Source organism: Saccoglossus kowalevskii, chromosome 4, assembly GCF_978046115.1.
Source record: "Saccoglossus kowalevskii chromosome 4, keSacKowa6.1, whole genome shotgun sequence".
NCBI classification, from domain to species: domain Eukaryota; kingdom Metazoa; phylum Hemichordata; class Enteropneusta; family Harrimaniidae; genus Saccoglossus; species Saccoglossus kowalevskii.
Window position 1 is genome coordinate 44,340,823 of NC_140644.1, and position 15,353 is coordinate 44,356,175.

The 15,353-nt window shown below is 33.9% G+C and overlaps 1 protein-coding gene and 1 pseudogene across 2 annotated transcripts in view; both read left to right on the forward strand.

Moving 5' to 3' along the window:
- The window catches only part of LOC100371746 (armadillo-like helical domain-containing protein 3), a 99,971-nt gene that overhangs the window by 15,567 nt on the left and 69,051 nt on the right, over positions 1-15,353 (forward strand). For both annotated transcript variants that reach the window (XM_085498173.1, XM_085498174.1), the window contains exons 3-9: positions 657-713; positions 2,275-2,340; positions 11,177-11,257; positions 11,937-12,044; positions 12,487-12,579; positions 12,929-13,003; positions 14,960-15,046. In XM_085498173.1, coding sequence (XP_085354299.1) covers positions 657-713; positions 2,275-2,340; positions 11,177-11,257; positions 11,937-12,044; positions 12,487-12,579; positions 12,929-13,003; positions 14,960-15,046 — 567 coding nt within the window. The remainder of the gene's footprint in view (positions 1-656; positions 714-2,274; positions 2,341-11,176; positions 11,258-11,936; positions 12,045-12,486; positions 12,580-12,928; positions 13,004-14,959; positions 15,047-15,353) is intronic.
- LOC102810044 (zinc finger protein 862-like) lies at positions 4,451-6,958 on the forward strand (annotated as a pseudogene).

Here is a 15,353-nt window from a genome sequence, read left to right on the forward strand (position 1 = left end):
CTCATGTTTCAGACCCCCTCACATACATGCTATATGAGTGATACGAGTGAGATGACCCATGTTTCAGACCCTTTCACATACATGCTATATGAGTGATACGAGTGAGATGACCCATGTTTCAGATCCCTTCACATACATGCTATATGAGTGATACGAGTGAGATGACCCATGTTTCAGACCCTTTCACATACATGCTATATGAGTGATACGAGTGAGATGACCCATGTTTCAGACCCCTTCACATACATGCTATATGAGTGATACGAGTGAGATGACCCATGTTTCAGATCCCTTCACATACATGCTATATGAGTGATACGAGTGAGATGACTCATGTTTCAGACCCCCTCACATACATGCTATATGAGTGATACGAGTGAGATGACCCATGATATTGTTTTTGTCAATTTTCTGATTTATTGTACATAATATTCAGTTATACTGTATTGTACTGTACATCTGCTAATGTAGGCATGGATAGTGTTCATTTAGTAAATTGAAACATGCTACTGTAACATACACTTTATATTTAAGTATGTTTTTCTGATGTTTTAACCAAATTAAGAATAATGGCAACAAATTTAATCTTTTTAAATTCTGATAGTAATTTTTTTTACTTACTGTAACTATATTATAAATTTATCTTGTACATCCAGGGAGAAGATCCATCACGAGAGAATCCCAACTTTTGGGAAGAGTTGTTTCTTTTAAAGGTATAATTTGAGTTTTATTGTTATATGTATGTATACATATGCATATACACATCTCTCCATTTCACAATCTGTTTCAAGATGTCAGAATAGTGACCAGTTTAAAGATTGTGTTCAAACATTGTGCAAACATAGTGTGATTCTGATGCACATAATTTTGTTTTTGAATTCAAATTCAAAATGGCCATCTGGTGGCCATTTTATTTTAATGAACGCAGTTCCTGAGAAATATCTTTGACATGCTTTGACTGATGGCAATCAAACTATACACCTATACATCATTTCATACATACTGGCACTACTGCAATCAAACTATACACCTATACATCATTTCATACATACTGGCACTACTGCAATCAAACTATACACCTATACATCATTTCATACATACTGGCACTACTGCAATCAGACTATACACCTATACATCATTTCATACATACTGGCACTACTGCAATCAAACTATACACCTATACATCATTTCATACATACTGGCACTACTGCAATCAGACTATACACCTATACATCATTTCATACATACTGGCACTACTGCAATCAAACTATACACCTATACATCATTTCATACATACTGGCACTACTGCAATCAAACTATACACCTATACATCATTTCATACATACTGGCACTACGACAATCAAACTATACACCTATGCATCATTTCATACATACTGGCACTACTGCAATCAAACTATACACCTATACATCATTTCATACATACTGGCACTACTGCAATCAAACTATACACCTATACATCATTTCATACATACTGGCACTACTGCAATCAAACTATACACCTATACATCATTTCATACATACTGGCACTACTGCAATCAAACTATACACCTATACATTATTTCATACATACTGGCACTACTGCAATCAAACTATACACCTATACATCATTTCATACATACTGGCACTACTGCAATCAGACTATACACCTATACATCATTTCATACATACTGGCACTACTGCAATCAAACTATACACCTATACATCATTTCATACATACTGGCACTACTGCAATCAGACTATACACCTATACATCATTTCATACATACTGGCACTACTGCAATCAAACTATACACCTATACATCATTTCATACATACTGGCGCTACTGCAATGAAACTATACACCTATACATCATTTCATACATACTGGCACTACTGCAATCAGACTATACACCTATACATCATTTCATACATACTGGCACTACTGCAATCAAACTATTCACCTATACATCATTTCATACATACTGGCACTACTGCAGTTGTTACAACAAGTTCTTATTCAAAATGCTAGACTTGTATAAGTTTAGTTATTATTGAACAATTGCAAATGTGTGGTGACATGACTTGTCAATATTATATTTAATTTCTTAAACTGTTTTTGAAAATCCTTGGTACAGTGATTAAATTGTTCATCTTGCATCTGGGCTGGATAAGATATAAGATATAAAAAAGTCCAGTTCACGGTATAGACAACAAAGATAGCTGAATTATCTTTCTGATTACTGTATTCAATGCTATGTATATGATTTATTTCAGGCAAATGTGCAATACCTTGAGAGTGAGTTGGAGAAGTTAACTCCCAAAGAGCTATTAGCTATGAAGGTCAGTAATTACTGCATATACACAGTTACAATGACATGTGTTCTATGTTTAAGGTGTATTTAATTGTAATAATCTTTATTAGTTAATGGTGTGATAACAAGCTGAATGGAACTTGTTAAAAAGAATGTCAACTTTAACAGATGACCATTCTTACTCTGGCTGGTGGTCATTGACAAGTAGCAAAACCTTTTTAACCTAAATGCTATTTCTAATATTCGCTATTTTATTTTAATATGTTGGATCTCCATCCATTTTTACCTTGCCCGTAACATCAAAGATGGAAGGGAAAGGTATATTAAGGGAAACATTACTTTCCGGCGTTGTCGTCGTCGTCGTTGTCGTCGTCGTTGTCGTCGTCGTTGTCGTTGTCGTTGTCGTCGTCGTTGTCGTTAATAATTGTCATTGTGTGCACAATGACTTTACTAATTCTATTCCAAACTTTATCAAACTTAGTCACCTTATTAATCAGTATAAAGTCTTCCCTGAGTATGAACGACAGATGTTCTGTATGAAAATATCATGCAAAAATTGAGAAAATCTGATAAAATATTTTGACTGTTTCTACTTGACTGATCACTGGTGATGCACATTCAAAGGTCACTGATCTCAGTGGAAATATGCATTGTTTATGTTCAATGAAGCAAATCACTTATCTTGTAATAATATCATTGGTAATGTATCTCCCAAATCTCATGGGAATACTAGACTGGGTTTCAAAACCAACTCATGGAGAGTGTTTTTGCACAGTCTGATACACATTTGCAAACCTAAAATCTTTACAAAGAACAAGATGTCAGAAAATCAATATAAGCACTGCTATGAACTGGGTGCCAAAGTTTGATCAAGATCTAAAGCTAATAATAAATCTGTTAAGTCCAAAGTTATCAAATCAAAAACAATACATAAAAAATACATAAAAAGCAAAACGTTGCATCCACATTTTGAAAAGAAAATTGTACTCAAAAATAGGTACTGTAAAATACTTTATTTTTGCTTGGAATTTATTCTCACTATTTTCGCTGAAGGAATGATTCTGTGAAAATAAAATCCAGCAAATATACTTTTTTTCCTATATTTCACATTAAACTCATCAAAAATCAGTGAAAATAAATTCCAGGCAAAACGCCCAAAAAGCCTTTTCAGCGAAAATAAAGTATTCCACAGTATTCTGTATTTGACAAACAGTTCATTTGACAAATGAAAATTCATAGGAATTTGTTTCAGCTATTAGAACAGAATGATAGAGCTTTTATAATAGTAATTTAAAAACGCACTTTAAAAACAAAGATTGCAGTGTTTGAAGATGTAGATTCTCGGGAGGCAAAGTACTGTTGACTTCTCTCTCCACTGGACACCAACTAACTATTTAAGGATGCGGTACATGTTTTTGGTATTGATTTTCTAAACTGATATATTGATGGAAAAACAATGCGATCTGGTTCTTTCCGGTATTTAGAAATTAGAACGTAATTTCGAAACAAATAGGAAAATAGAAAAATCCCAGTGCCGCTTGAGAGGGAACATATTGAAGAGTGTCTGTGCGAAAAATTAGTATAATGCGTCCACTAGAACTCGAGATCAAAGGCAGTTGCTGTGAATCGCGCAGATGTGTGGATATGCGTGGTCGCAATTGGTTATAAAGTACAAAATTATGCTCCTGAATCCAATAGGAAACACTGTTTCACGGCGTGACAAAGCCGCGCCAAAATGACGTCATAATTTACATATTCCAGGGCTCCCGCTACCCGATCGCCACATCGCCAATTGCGATAACAAATTCCAATTGACTAATACTATTCCGATGTGGCGAAAAAATTGGCGAGTACTTAAAAGTGAACATACAATCATGTAATTAGAACTCAATATTTATTGTGGTGAACGTGGTTGGTGATAACTGGAATGACGGAAAAATAACTCACACGAAGCACTAACAGTCTATTGCACCGAGAAACGGACGCTAACCTCGATTTGCATAACCACTGCGTCTATTAAACAGCTGTGTTGCATGCGCATGCGCACTCACAGTTAGATTTCTCTGGAATCACCGAAGCATGTTCGTGTTTTATCGGAACAACTTCAAGAGTACCCGAAATTAAATTTTGTTACGCCAAGTTGGTTCGTACGTTTTCGTTGTTAGTTTTAAACGCTGGCAAATAGCACTTCCGGGATCAAAAAGGTCGATAAGTTTGCGGCACATTTCCATAACAATGGCATCCAAACGAACACTGACCGACTTTTGGGGAGGAAATGATTTGGAGAAAAAATCTCAGGAGCAATGTTCTGCATCAGAAACGAGAAAAGATAGAAAACTTGCTACTCCTCGACGCAAAATAAAATCAGAATGGTTTTCACGCTACCTGTGGTTGAAGTACGATTCTGAAAAACAACTGTTCTTTTGCAAATCGTGTATTGCAGCAGGTAGAAGCAATATCTTCACCACAGGTAAACGATCAGAAAATCCAAAAGCAGACGATTTTTCAAAACATGAAAAAAGTAATGATCATAAGTTCGCTGTGACAGCAGCGGACTCTACTGTTAATGAAGAGATGCCCCGAGCAGCGACGAATGCGTACAGTGCCGTCAAAGAGGCTATTGTGGCAGCCATGAGGAGTGTTTAGTTTGTTGCAAAAGAAGATATTGCGAAAAGTAAAGTGAGATCTGTTCAGGATTTTTGCAGAATTCAGGTGAATGATTGTAGATATTTTATTGGTTTCTGTGTTTTTTAATTACTTGTAAATTCAAAATGTATACGGAATATTTTTATTTGTGTGGAATATCATGTAATCAGTAGCACGAGGTTTAATTTACATTTCTAAATAAAATAGCAAAATTTTTCTTTTCTTTTTTAATTATTTTCAGGGGTGCAAGTCCTTAGAAATTCTGCGGCATTCAGACAGTTTGTTATACGCATAGTACTAGTGTTGACGACTTTTTGGAGTGCATTGCCAAAGTAGTTGAAAATGAAATTATTCGGAAAATGAAGTCAGCAAAATTCTACTCTCTAGAATTAGATGAATCTACAGACATTGGCATTTGCCAAAATCTCATGATCTACATACGTGGTGTAGTAGATGGAAAGATTGAATCACATTTTTTGAGTGTCAGCATGTTATCTAGTGCAACTGCGGAGGCACTTTACGAAGAGGTGAAACATGTTATTGATGACAAGGGCCTACTTCTTTCAAATTTAATTTCACTGGGTACTGACGGTGCCAGTGTTATGACTGGACAGAGAAAGGGATTAACAACTCGTTTTAAAGAGGACAATCCGTTTATTCTGTCACAACATTGCGCTGCACATAAACTTGCCCTAGCCAGTGGCCAAGCTGCAGACTGCATTCCTTACCTTGTTAAATACCAAGCACTTGTTAATGATCTTTATAAATATTATCATTATTCACCCAAGAATCAGAATAAGTTAACTGCTAGTCAGAAAATAATGGGTGAAAGTCAGTTGAAATATCAACAGACATTTAGCACAAGGTGGTTATCATTCTACAATAGTGTTTCAGCAATTTGTAGAGCAGTGAGCTCTCTTATCACAGCACTCAAAGACGATGTTGACAATAATAGGAACAATGCCCGTGTGTCTGGACTTCTGAAGAATATTGCCAGATTTGACTTTCTTGCTTTGTCATTTTTTTTGCTTGATGTGTTATCAGTTTTAAACACCACCTGTTTAGCTTTGCAGTCTGATGGTCTTACTTTTACTGAGGTTAAACATCACATTAACGCTTGTCAAAAAGCTGTAGAAGACTTCAAAACTAAAAAGGGTAGAAATTATCAAACTTTTATTGATACTATAACACATGATACTACCAATGATGCTGATTTGCCAACAGAAGTAGAATTCTATGGACATGTTGTAGCTGCCACTAAAAAACAAAGAGACAATTTTGCTAAGACGAGTCAGAAATTTCTTAGTTGTCTCTCAGAAAATTTGGTTAATAGATTCCATGAAGATGATGACCAAATCAGTTCAGCCTTTGATATTCTGGTACCTTCAAAACTACCAGACAATGAAGACCAGATTGCAGAATATGGTACAGCTGAAATAGAAAAGTTGAGTGAGTTTTTTGGTACAGAAAAGGCAAGTACCACATGTGTGGACCCCCCAGTATGCAAAACAGCTGTAATTAATGAATGGTCTATTTTCAAACATGTGATGCACAAGTATAGACAGCAGTCTTTCACAGATTTTTGGGAGTGGGTTTTGAATAAATATAAATCTGCTTATCCAAATATTTGTATTTTAGCAACTATATGTCTAACATGTCCAGTGACTTCTGTTAATGTGGAAAGGGGTTTTTCTCGTTATAATATTGTGAAAACAGCACTGAGAAATTCTTTGTACACAAAGAGTGTCAACACGTTACTGATGGTTAAAATTGAGGGTCCGGACCTCACTGAGTTTAACTTTGATAACAGTTTTCAACTGTGGTGTTCTAAGAAAGATAGGAGAGCACTTAAACCAACATTTCAACAGAAAGTTCATGTGGAGGAGGCTGATAAAACCATGTATTCTAGAGAGGATGTTGGTTTCATGATGGAGTATGTTGTCTCCAAATGTCTTGATATTCAACAAGGAGAGGAAACATGTTGTGACGATGAAAAATAAAGTACATTGTAAAATGAAATCATATTTTAGTGTCTCCTTTTTTTTGTTTTTATTCCTTTTCAAATTTCCAACAATTAATTTTCTGACTAACCAGAATTGAAAATGGCTAAGAAAAAATGAATCTGGCTAAAGGTAATGGCTAAAGTTTGTATTTTGGTAAAGGGAGCCCTGTATTCATTAATACGTTGTGGGAGGAGACACTCCTTTTCTGGAAGACTCATTACCATACATTGCCCTCCATTGCCCTCTTGCTCCGCTGCTGAAGGCTGAACGCACCACCAGAGTCAACTACATGTACTTTTCTTTCCAAGATTTGTTTTTACTACGCGAGATGTCTTGACGAATATCTTTATTATCTGATTTGAATGGCAATGAAGGGGAGAGAAGTCACAGCGAGTGCTGAACTGAATCGGGAGATGCGATCGCTTGGGTTTAAAGTTGTCTGTCGATCGGGCGGTGAATTTTCAGTTTGTTTGCTCTGTTATTATTTTGTAGATTTAACCTGTTTGCCATAAATTGTGTTTTCCGTTTTTTAGTTCCCAAAACTGTTGTGACAAAATTAGTGTGATTCTTTTTCCATCTTCAACGCGTAATACATAGTACCGAAACACCCGCTGGCGGGGACTACTGCCAGTATCTTACATTCAGTTCACTTTCTGTATCATGTATAACAAATCTAACTTCATTGCATCCGTCAAGTTATTTATTGAGAATGTGAAGATTAAGAAAAACAAAACAGGTAAAACAAGGATGCTCATACACGCATACGTTTTCTTTCATAGCTGCTTGTCTCAGGCTTTACGTGTGGCCAAGTGTTTCACTTCCGACGCATTGTGGTCGGAGTCCATGACACGTAATTTGGTCATGAAAACTAAGTCTGCCATGTGCTCAAATTTTCTACCTCCATGGTCTGATCGATTGAATCGTGGAAGGTACTAACGTTAGTTTTTTCCATGATTAAATTGTCATAATAATCGCTTTACATACTTGTCAACGTTCTTCTCCAAATTTCCTTGGATTCGTTTTCTTTCGTCACTGTCATAGTTGACCCCAAGACGGTTTCTTAGTCGACTGCTTGAAGATTGAGAAATTCAAGGGGTGTCCGACAAGCGTGTCTAATTAGTCCCATATTATTTTCGTTTTTTATAAATGAAATAGAATCAAGCTTATGTGGTTCGGGGCTCAGGGGTATACAGTTGTTGCCAAATGACATGTTTGAACTGTTTAATCTTTTGTACGCTGACGATATTGTTTTTATGGCAAATACTGTTATAAATTTAAAACGTATTATCAATGTCCTGCATGAATTTACCATTAAGTGGAAAATGACCATGAACCTGTTGAAAACAAAAATAGTGGTTCACCGAAATGGTGGGCATTTAAGCAAAAATGAAATGTGGTATTTTGGAAACCAACTTATTCAGACCGTGGGATCATATGAATATTTGGGATTAATTATGTCCTGCAAGGGCTCTTGGCAAGTCACAACAAAACAATTGGCGCTAAAAGCCAAGAAAAAAATTATCTGCGTTCGAAAATGTTTCAAACATGTCGAAGCTCTGCCAGTAGATATTTATTTCAAATTATTTGATGTTATGATCTTTCCGTTAATTACATATGGCAGTGAAATTTGGGCTTTCAAGAAATATGATCACCTAAAAAGTCACCTAGGATTAGCAAGGACCACATCTTCAAGTATAGTTTTGGGAGACTGCGGACGACTTCCATTATTCTGCTATTACTCAACACGCTGCATTAAATACTGGCTTAGGGTTACCAGATTAGGGGACGAGCGTCTGCCAAATAAAGCTTATAAAATGCTTTTAAATATGCACAATCAAGGCAAACGCACTTGGGCTACTGAAATAATGCTTCTATTAGACAATTTAGGCTTTGGCACAGTCTGGGAAAATCAAGGCGTTGAAAACAGTGAAAATTTTCTACTTGAGTTCCAAAGCCGTGCGCAAAATGAAGGCAAAAGAATTTGGTACTCTGATATATGTACGGCGGAGAAAACAAATCATTATCGACAATTTAAATTTAACTTTGGCAGAGAAATGTACTTAAAGCTTTCAGTCAACACAAAACTTTGTAGAGCATATGCCCGTTTAAGGTGTTCAGATCACCCCCTAGCTATAGAAGTCGGTAGACACAGAGGAATCGCCAGAGAGTATAGAATTTGCGATCTATGTTTGTCTGAAATTGAAGACGAGTTCCACTTTCTTCTAAAATGCCCAAAACTCAACACATTCAGGCAAACATTTCTGCCCCAGCCTCTCCAGGACCATGCAGCAAACACCTTGCAGGATTTTCACAAGATAATGGCATCAGACAACACAACTGATATTGAAAGTGTTGCTTTATTTTGTTTTCATGTATTTAAAATTAAAGAGAAAATGTAATTCAAATCTTTTATACTTTATTTTCAAACCTATGACAGAAATGTAATGATTTATTATTATTTGCGTACATGGGCCGGAGGCCTAATTACAAATAAAGTTATATACAAATTCAACGAAATTAAATTTGTGGTCGATCATAAATGCAATGCAAGAGACTGTTTATATTTGCTATGGGTGGTGACTATTATGCAAATTATCTGTCTATTATGTCTTTGGCTGATTAATTAAAACATAGCTTTTGTTTTTTAATTAACAAAAATTGATTTTTACACTCTATAAAAACATCCAATTCACTTTTTTCCTTACTGAGTGTTTGCTCCTTGTAGTCCAGCATTGAAAAATACAAAAAAGTAAAATTTTTGGTTTCAAAGCAAAAAAACGTGTACAGCATCCTTAAGTAGATTTGCATTACAAAGCAGAGCCTGCAACATGATAACTATTCATAGAGGGCGTTTTTGTTTACTTTTCACATAATACAGTAGTCACACAATGAATATAATAAAGCAGTTCATATTTGTCTCAGTGAATCATTAATTTTTGACAAACACCTGTACAAAATACTTAGACAAGACAAAAGCCAGCAAAGATTTTCTGTTATCTTGCATGTTTTATGAATCTATTCACGTCTAAATGCGATGAGGCATTTGTTTGTATACTAAAAAATCTGAATTACCGGTACTTTGAATAAAGCTGGAAATTATGTCTCTTAAAGTAATTAAACAAATTAGGCACCAATGTTTTTGTAAGATATTTACATCTATCAAGGATATTCGGTAAACTGCTTTCCCACTGTTGTTTCAACCTTAAAACTTGTTTGTATTCAAAATTAATTATGACAATGCATATTTATATTGAAACAAACTACTTATATGATAAAGGAAATAATATTATATAACAAAGGGCAAGTTCAACTATGTTTTTATTAGCTCCGCTGTCGACTTTGTCGAGCGGAGCTTATCATATGAGTGATTGTCCGTCGTCGTCGTCCGTGTCAATGTTTTACTTTTTCGACTTCTTCTTGAAAACTACAAGCCTAAATGCTTTGATACTTGGTGTATATGTACCTTGGGTAGACCTCTCTTAGGTTTGTTCATTTCATGTTGATATCTTTAATTCTCTAATTTTGGTGAATATTTTTGTCATTTTTGGTAAAAACTATATTTTCGACTTCTTGTTAAAAACCGCAAGTGCAATTGCTTTGATATTACATCTATAGGTACTACATGTGGACCTCTCTCAGATTTGTTAATTTTGTAATGATATCTTTAATTCTTTAATTTTGGTGAATATTTTTGTCATTTTTGGTAAAAACTGATATTTTCGACTTGTTAAAAACCGCAAGTCCAATTGCTTTGATACTACATATATAGGTACTACATGTGGACCTCTCTCAGATTTGTTTATTTCGTGATGATATCTTCAATTCTCTAATTTTGGTGAATATTTTTGTCATTTTTGGTAAAAAGTGATATTTTTGACTTCTTGTTAAAAACCGCAAGTCCGATTGCTTTGATATTACATATATAGGTACTACATGTGGACATCTCTCAGATTTGTTCATTTTGTGATGATATCTTCAATTCTCTAATTAATTTATTTTGGTGAATATTTTTGTAATTTTTGGTAAAAAGTGATATTTTCGACTTCTTGTTAAAAACTGTAAGTCCGATTGCTTTGATACTATTCATATTGTTCATTTTCTAATGATGTCTTCAGTTCTTTAATTGAAATGTGCATTGCTAACAGCGGAGCTATCTCAGCCGATAGGCTGCTTGTTTAGTTTTCTAATACAAAATATATCTGGTTTTATTCACAGGACAATATTAATTTATTATTTTATCACTGTACAACAACATTAAAACAGGAATATCCTATTAGGACAGTGAATGCATTACAGGTATGTGCGTGTATATTAGTAATCAAAGGCACATAACATTTTACCATCATATTTAAAAAAACATCTGAGAAATATACGCATAATAGTTGCTATACTATTTACTGATTTATAATCATTGAGATTTCTTGCATATTATTTATTGATATCTCTTTTTATCTTGTCCATATCATCGTAAATGAAGGCAAGGTATCTGAAGGGTATTTGTCTTTGGTTGTTGTTGGCATTTTTTTTTCTTTTTCATGGTTACAAAGACTCAAACAGTTTGAATCCAATTTCTTTTAAACATGGATATTATTATATTAACCAGTTTAGATTTGATTTTGGCACATGTTCAATCTATATTTTTCAGGATATTGGTTGAAGTTCACTTAAAATTATCTTGTGAAACAATTTTTATCAGATCATCTTAAAATTTTGGAATGTTATCAATCACTATAAAATGCAATAAAAAGAAATTTCATTGTTATTTTGTATCCATCCATCTATCCATTCATTCATTCATTCATTCATTCATTCATTCATTTGTTATTTAATCAAGATTCTCAATGGACAAGGTTGTATTAGTTATGCTATGGTTTTGTAAATTATTTATTAATTATTTATTTATGTTTCTTATGAATTATTTATTGATATATTTTATTTATTATTTCTTTAAATTTGTTTTTCTGTTTATATCTAGACATTATGTGCTTTGGTACGTGGAGTTTGTCGTAAAAGTTTATCAGATCATGGATTTGATGTCATTAATATATTAGTTGGGTTCGATGTAGCAGAGTCTGAAATGCAGGTAAATAAATTACTTCATTAATATTGGGTTATCAACGGATATCACTTGTTTGTAGAGCTGGTTAATACAAGTGACGTCATGTGATGTATTATCTATGCAACAAAGGTGAGTAGATAATGCATTCTGTGGCATTTGCTTTACGAATAAATGATATCAAGTGATAACTTCACATCAAACATTAATGAAGAATTGTTAATGTACCAGGCAACAGTTCTGTCACTGTTGTTCTCTCCTGACATGAACATTAAAAGGGTTGACCCCTACCCTGGGTGAGTGTGCCACAGACTCAATGGGAAGGCCAATTCCATTGGTCAACATTCATTCACTAACGAGTGAAGAATTTAAATGTGAGGCATACAGTATTCTTGCAGTTTTGTCAGCTGCATAATACAAAAATGTTTCTCATGTATCGTACCCATGACAACCATGTTTTACTTTACAGACCTTGATAGAAAACCTAAATGCTCTCTTGATTGGTGAATATTCTGTTAGTTTGAAGAACCTGTGTTTTAAATTGCTCCTGATTTTGGTCACTGTAAGTAAACCTATTTTATTGATTTAATTGGTCTTACATTTTCTTCTTTTAATATTTTCATCCATATCATATCTCTGATGTGGATTTTTACTGATCTAATTTTAACTATTTAGTGTTGAAGTGTGTAATGGTTATCACAATAAAGTGTTTTTTTGCAGTCTTTGTGGGTCTTGATTGGGATGAGGAATTTGTGAATGAAGATATCACTCTGCTCAATATATTCTCAAGAATCTTCGATATGTTTACAAAGCTTTCACAGAAACTTGAATGTGTTTATAGAAGTGCTTTCACAGGAGGCTCATCACACGCATACACATGTCAAGTTTAGATTTTTTTAATTTTATTTTAGGTAACAGATAATGTTAGTCAGAATACAATACTGGAATATATTATGATAAATAGTGTCTTTGAATCTATAGTACAGGTAAGTATGCAATCAGTGTGCCAAGAGGAATTTACAAATCTATATGCATTTTATATAAAAATTCAACATTACTGTCACCTTAAGTCAAATGTGTACCATACTCGTCAGCTTAAACATAATTTTTGCTGTTTTTTCATCAAAATCTGTGCCAACAGATCATATTTCAACATCAGTAATTCACTTCCTGTTATGTCAGAGTATATTTTGCAATTTATGCAAAATACATCATGGCTGAACTTGCTTTGCATCATCAGTTTGCGTTTAATTGAAAAGATTCAATTGTGTTTTCACAAACCTTAATAGTTTTTATATTGTAAATTCTTACGGTATGTAAATAATATAGATGTAATAAAATGTGTGTATTTTTTGTGAATATTTTGTGTTTTAAATTTCAAAAATGTCGACATAGTTTTACCCCCCCTCCCAAAGACATTATGTTCCTCCTAATCTGGCATTAGTAAACATAAGTTGCAATTTTAATAAAATTTAAATTATTCGTGGGAGATGCTCAACTAAAAGCTTACCTCTAAAACATGTTTTTAGTAGCCGAGTTATCTGGGTACTAAGTCTGACAAGTATGATAATACTTGGTGTCTTAAGAAAGCTATGATGTCAATAGTCATAATTTTATTACCTATTTGATATCAACAACTACTGTACACTGTGTTAGTTTGCAAATGAAAATGTTGGAGTAAAATCACAAATTTTTTTAGCATTTCATTTTATCAACCTTTTCTCGTCCAAATTTGTCTACATTTTTATTTATATTCTTATATATTTCTGGAAATGAACCCTAATTTTGGAGCCGACAGACAAAATTTAAGTCAATTTTCAGTTTTTACTAAAACAATTTGGCTATTTTTGTTCAAATCTTCTGAAGGAAAATGCTATTTTGAGATGAAAAAAGGTGGTGAAAAAACTGGTATTGAAAAGAGGTGGTGAAAAAACTGGTGTTGAAAAGAGGTGGTAAAAAACTGGTGTTGAAAAGAGGTGGTAAAAAACTGGTGTTGAAAAGAGGTGGTAAAAAAACTGGTGTTGAAAAGAGGTGGTGAAAAAACTGGTGTTGAAAAGAGGTGGTAAAAAACTGGTTTTGAAAAGAGGTGGTAAAAAACTGGTGTTGAAAAGAGGTGGTGAAAAAACTGGTGTTGAAAAGAGGTGGTAAAAAACTGGTGTTGAAAAGAGGTGGTAAAAAACTGGTGTTGAAAAGAGGTGGTAAAAAACTGGTATTGAAAAGAGGTGGTGAAAAAACTGGTATTGAAAAGAGGTGGTGAAAAAACTGGTGTTGAAAAGAGGTGGTAAAAAACTGGTGTTGAAAAGAGGTGGTAAAAAACTGGTGTTGAAAAAAGGTGGTAAAAAACTGGTGTTGAAAAGAGGTGGTGAAAAAACTGGTGTTGAAAAGAGGTGGTGAAAAAACTGGTGTTGAAAAGAGGTGGTAAAAAACTGGTTTTGAAAAGAGGTGGTGAAAAAACTGGTGTTGAAAAGAGGTGGTGAAAAAACTGGTGTTGAAAAGAGGTGGTAAAAAACTGGTGTTGAAAAGAGGTGGTAAAAAACTGGTGTTGAAAAGAGGTGGTAAAAAACTGGTGTTGAAAAGAGGTGGTAAAAAACTGGTATTGAAAAAAGGTGGTAAAAAAACTGGTGTTGAAAAGAGGTGGTAAAAAACTGGTGTTGAAAAGAGGTGGTAAAAAACTGGTATTGAAAAGAGGTGGTAAAAAACTGGTATTGAAAAGGTTAAGACAAGATTGGCTTTTGAGAAATATGGTCCTATGAAAAAAATATTCTTTGTTACTGCACGGGATTGATCAAAGCCATAACATATTTAATTGGTGCATCCTTTAAATATTATTATCAACTTGTGTCTGTTTTGCAAAATACAAGTACATTTTTGTAAATGATGTTCCAATTTATCTATTAAATATAGGTAAATTGGAACATCCACATTATTTTTCTTGTTTTCAGATTTTAGCAAATAATACATCTCGTCTTTACCATGGTTATGATGCTATGTTGCTGTTAACAATACTTGTCAATTATAGAAAATATGAGGTAGGTAGTTCTCCATTCAACTAGAAATGCTTCATTAATTTATCATCATTTTTAGTCTTTGCTTCAGCATAACTGAATCTAGTACTATTTTGATCAGTGTCCTGTCTTGCTCGTTTGCTTGCTCTGTATTAATTGTGGCATTGAAACAAATAATTTCAATTAACTTTATTTGTCATTTTTACCTTGCCTATATCATCAAAGATGAAAGGGAAAGGTATATTAAGGGGAAAATGTTGATGTCGTTGTTAATAATTGTTAATGTGTGCACAATAACTTTACTAATTCTATTCCAAACTTTATCAAACTT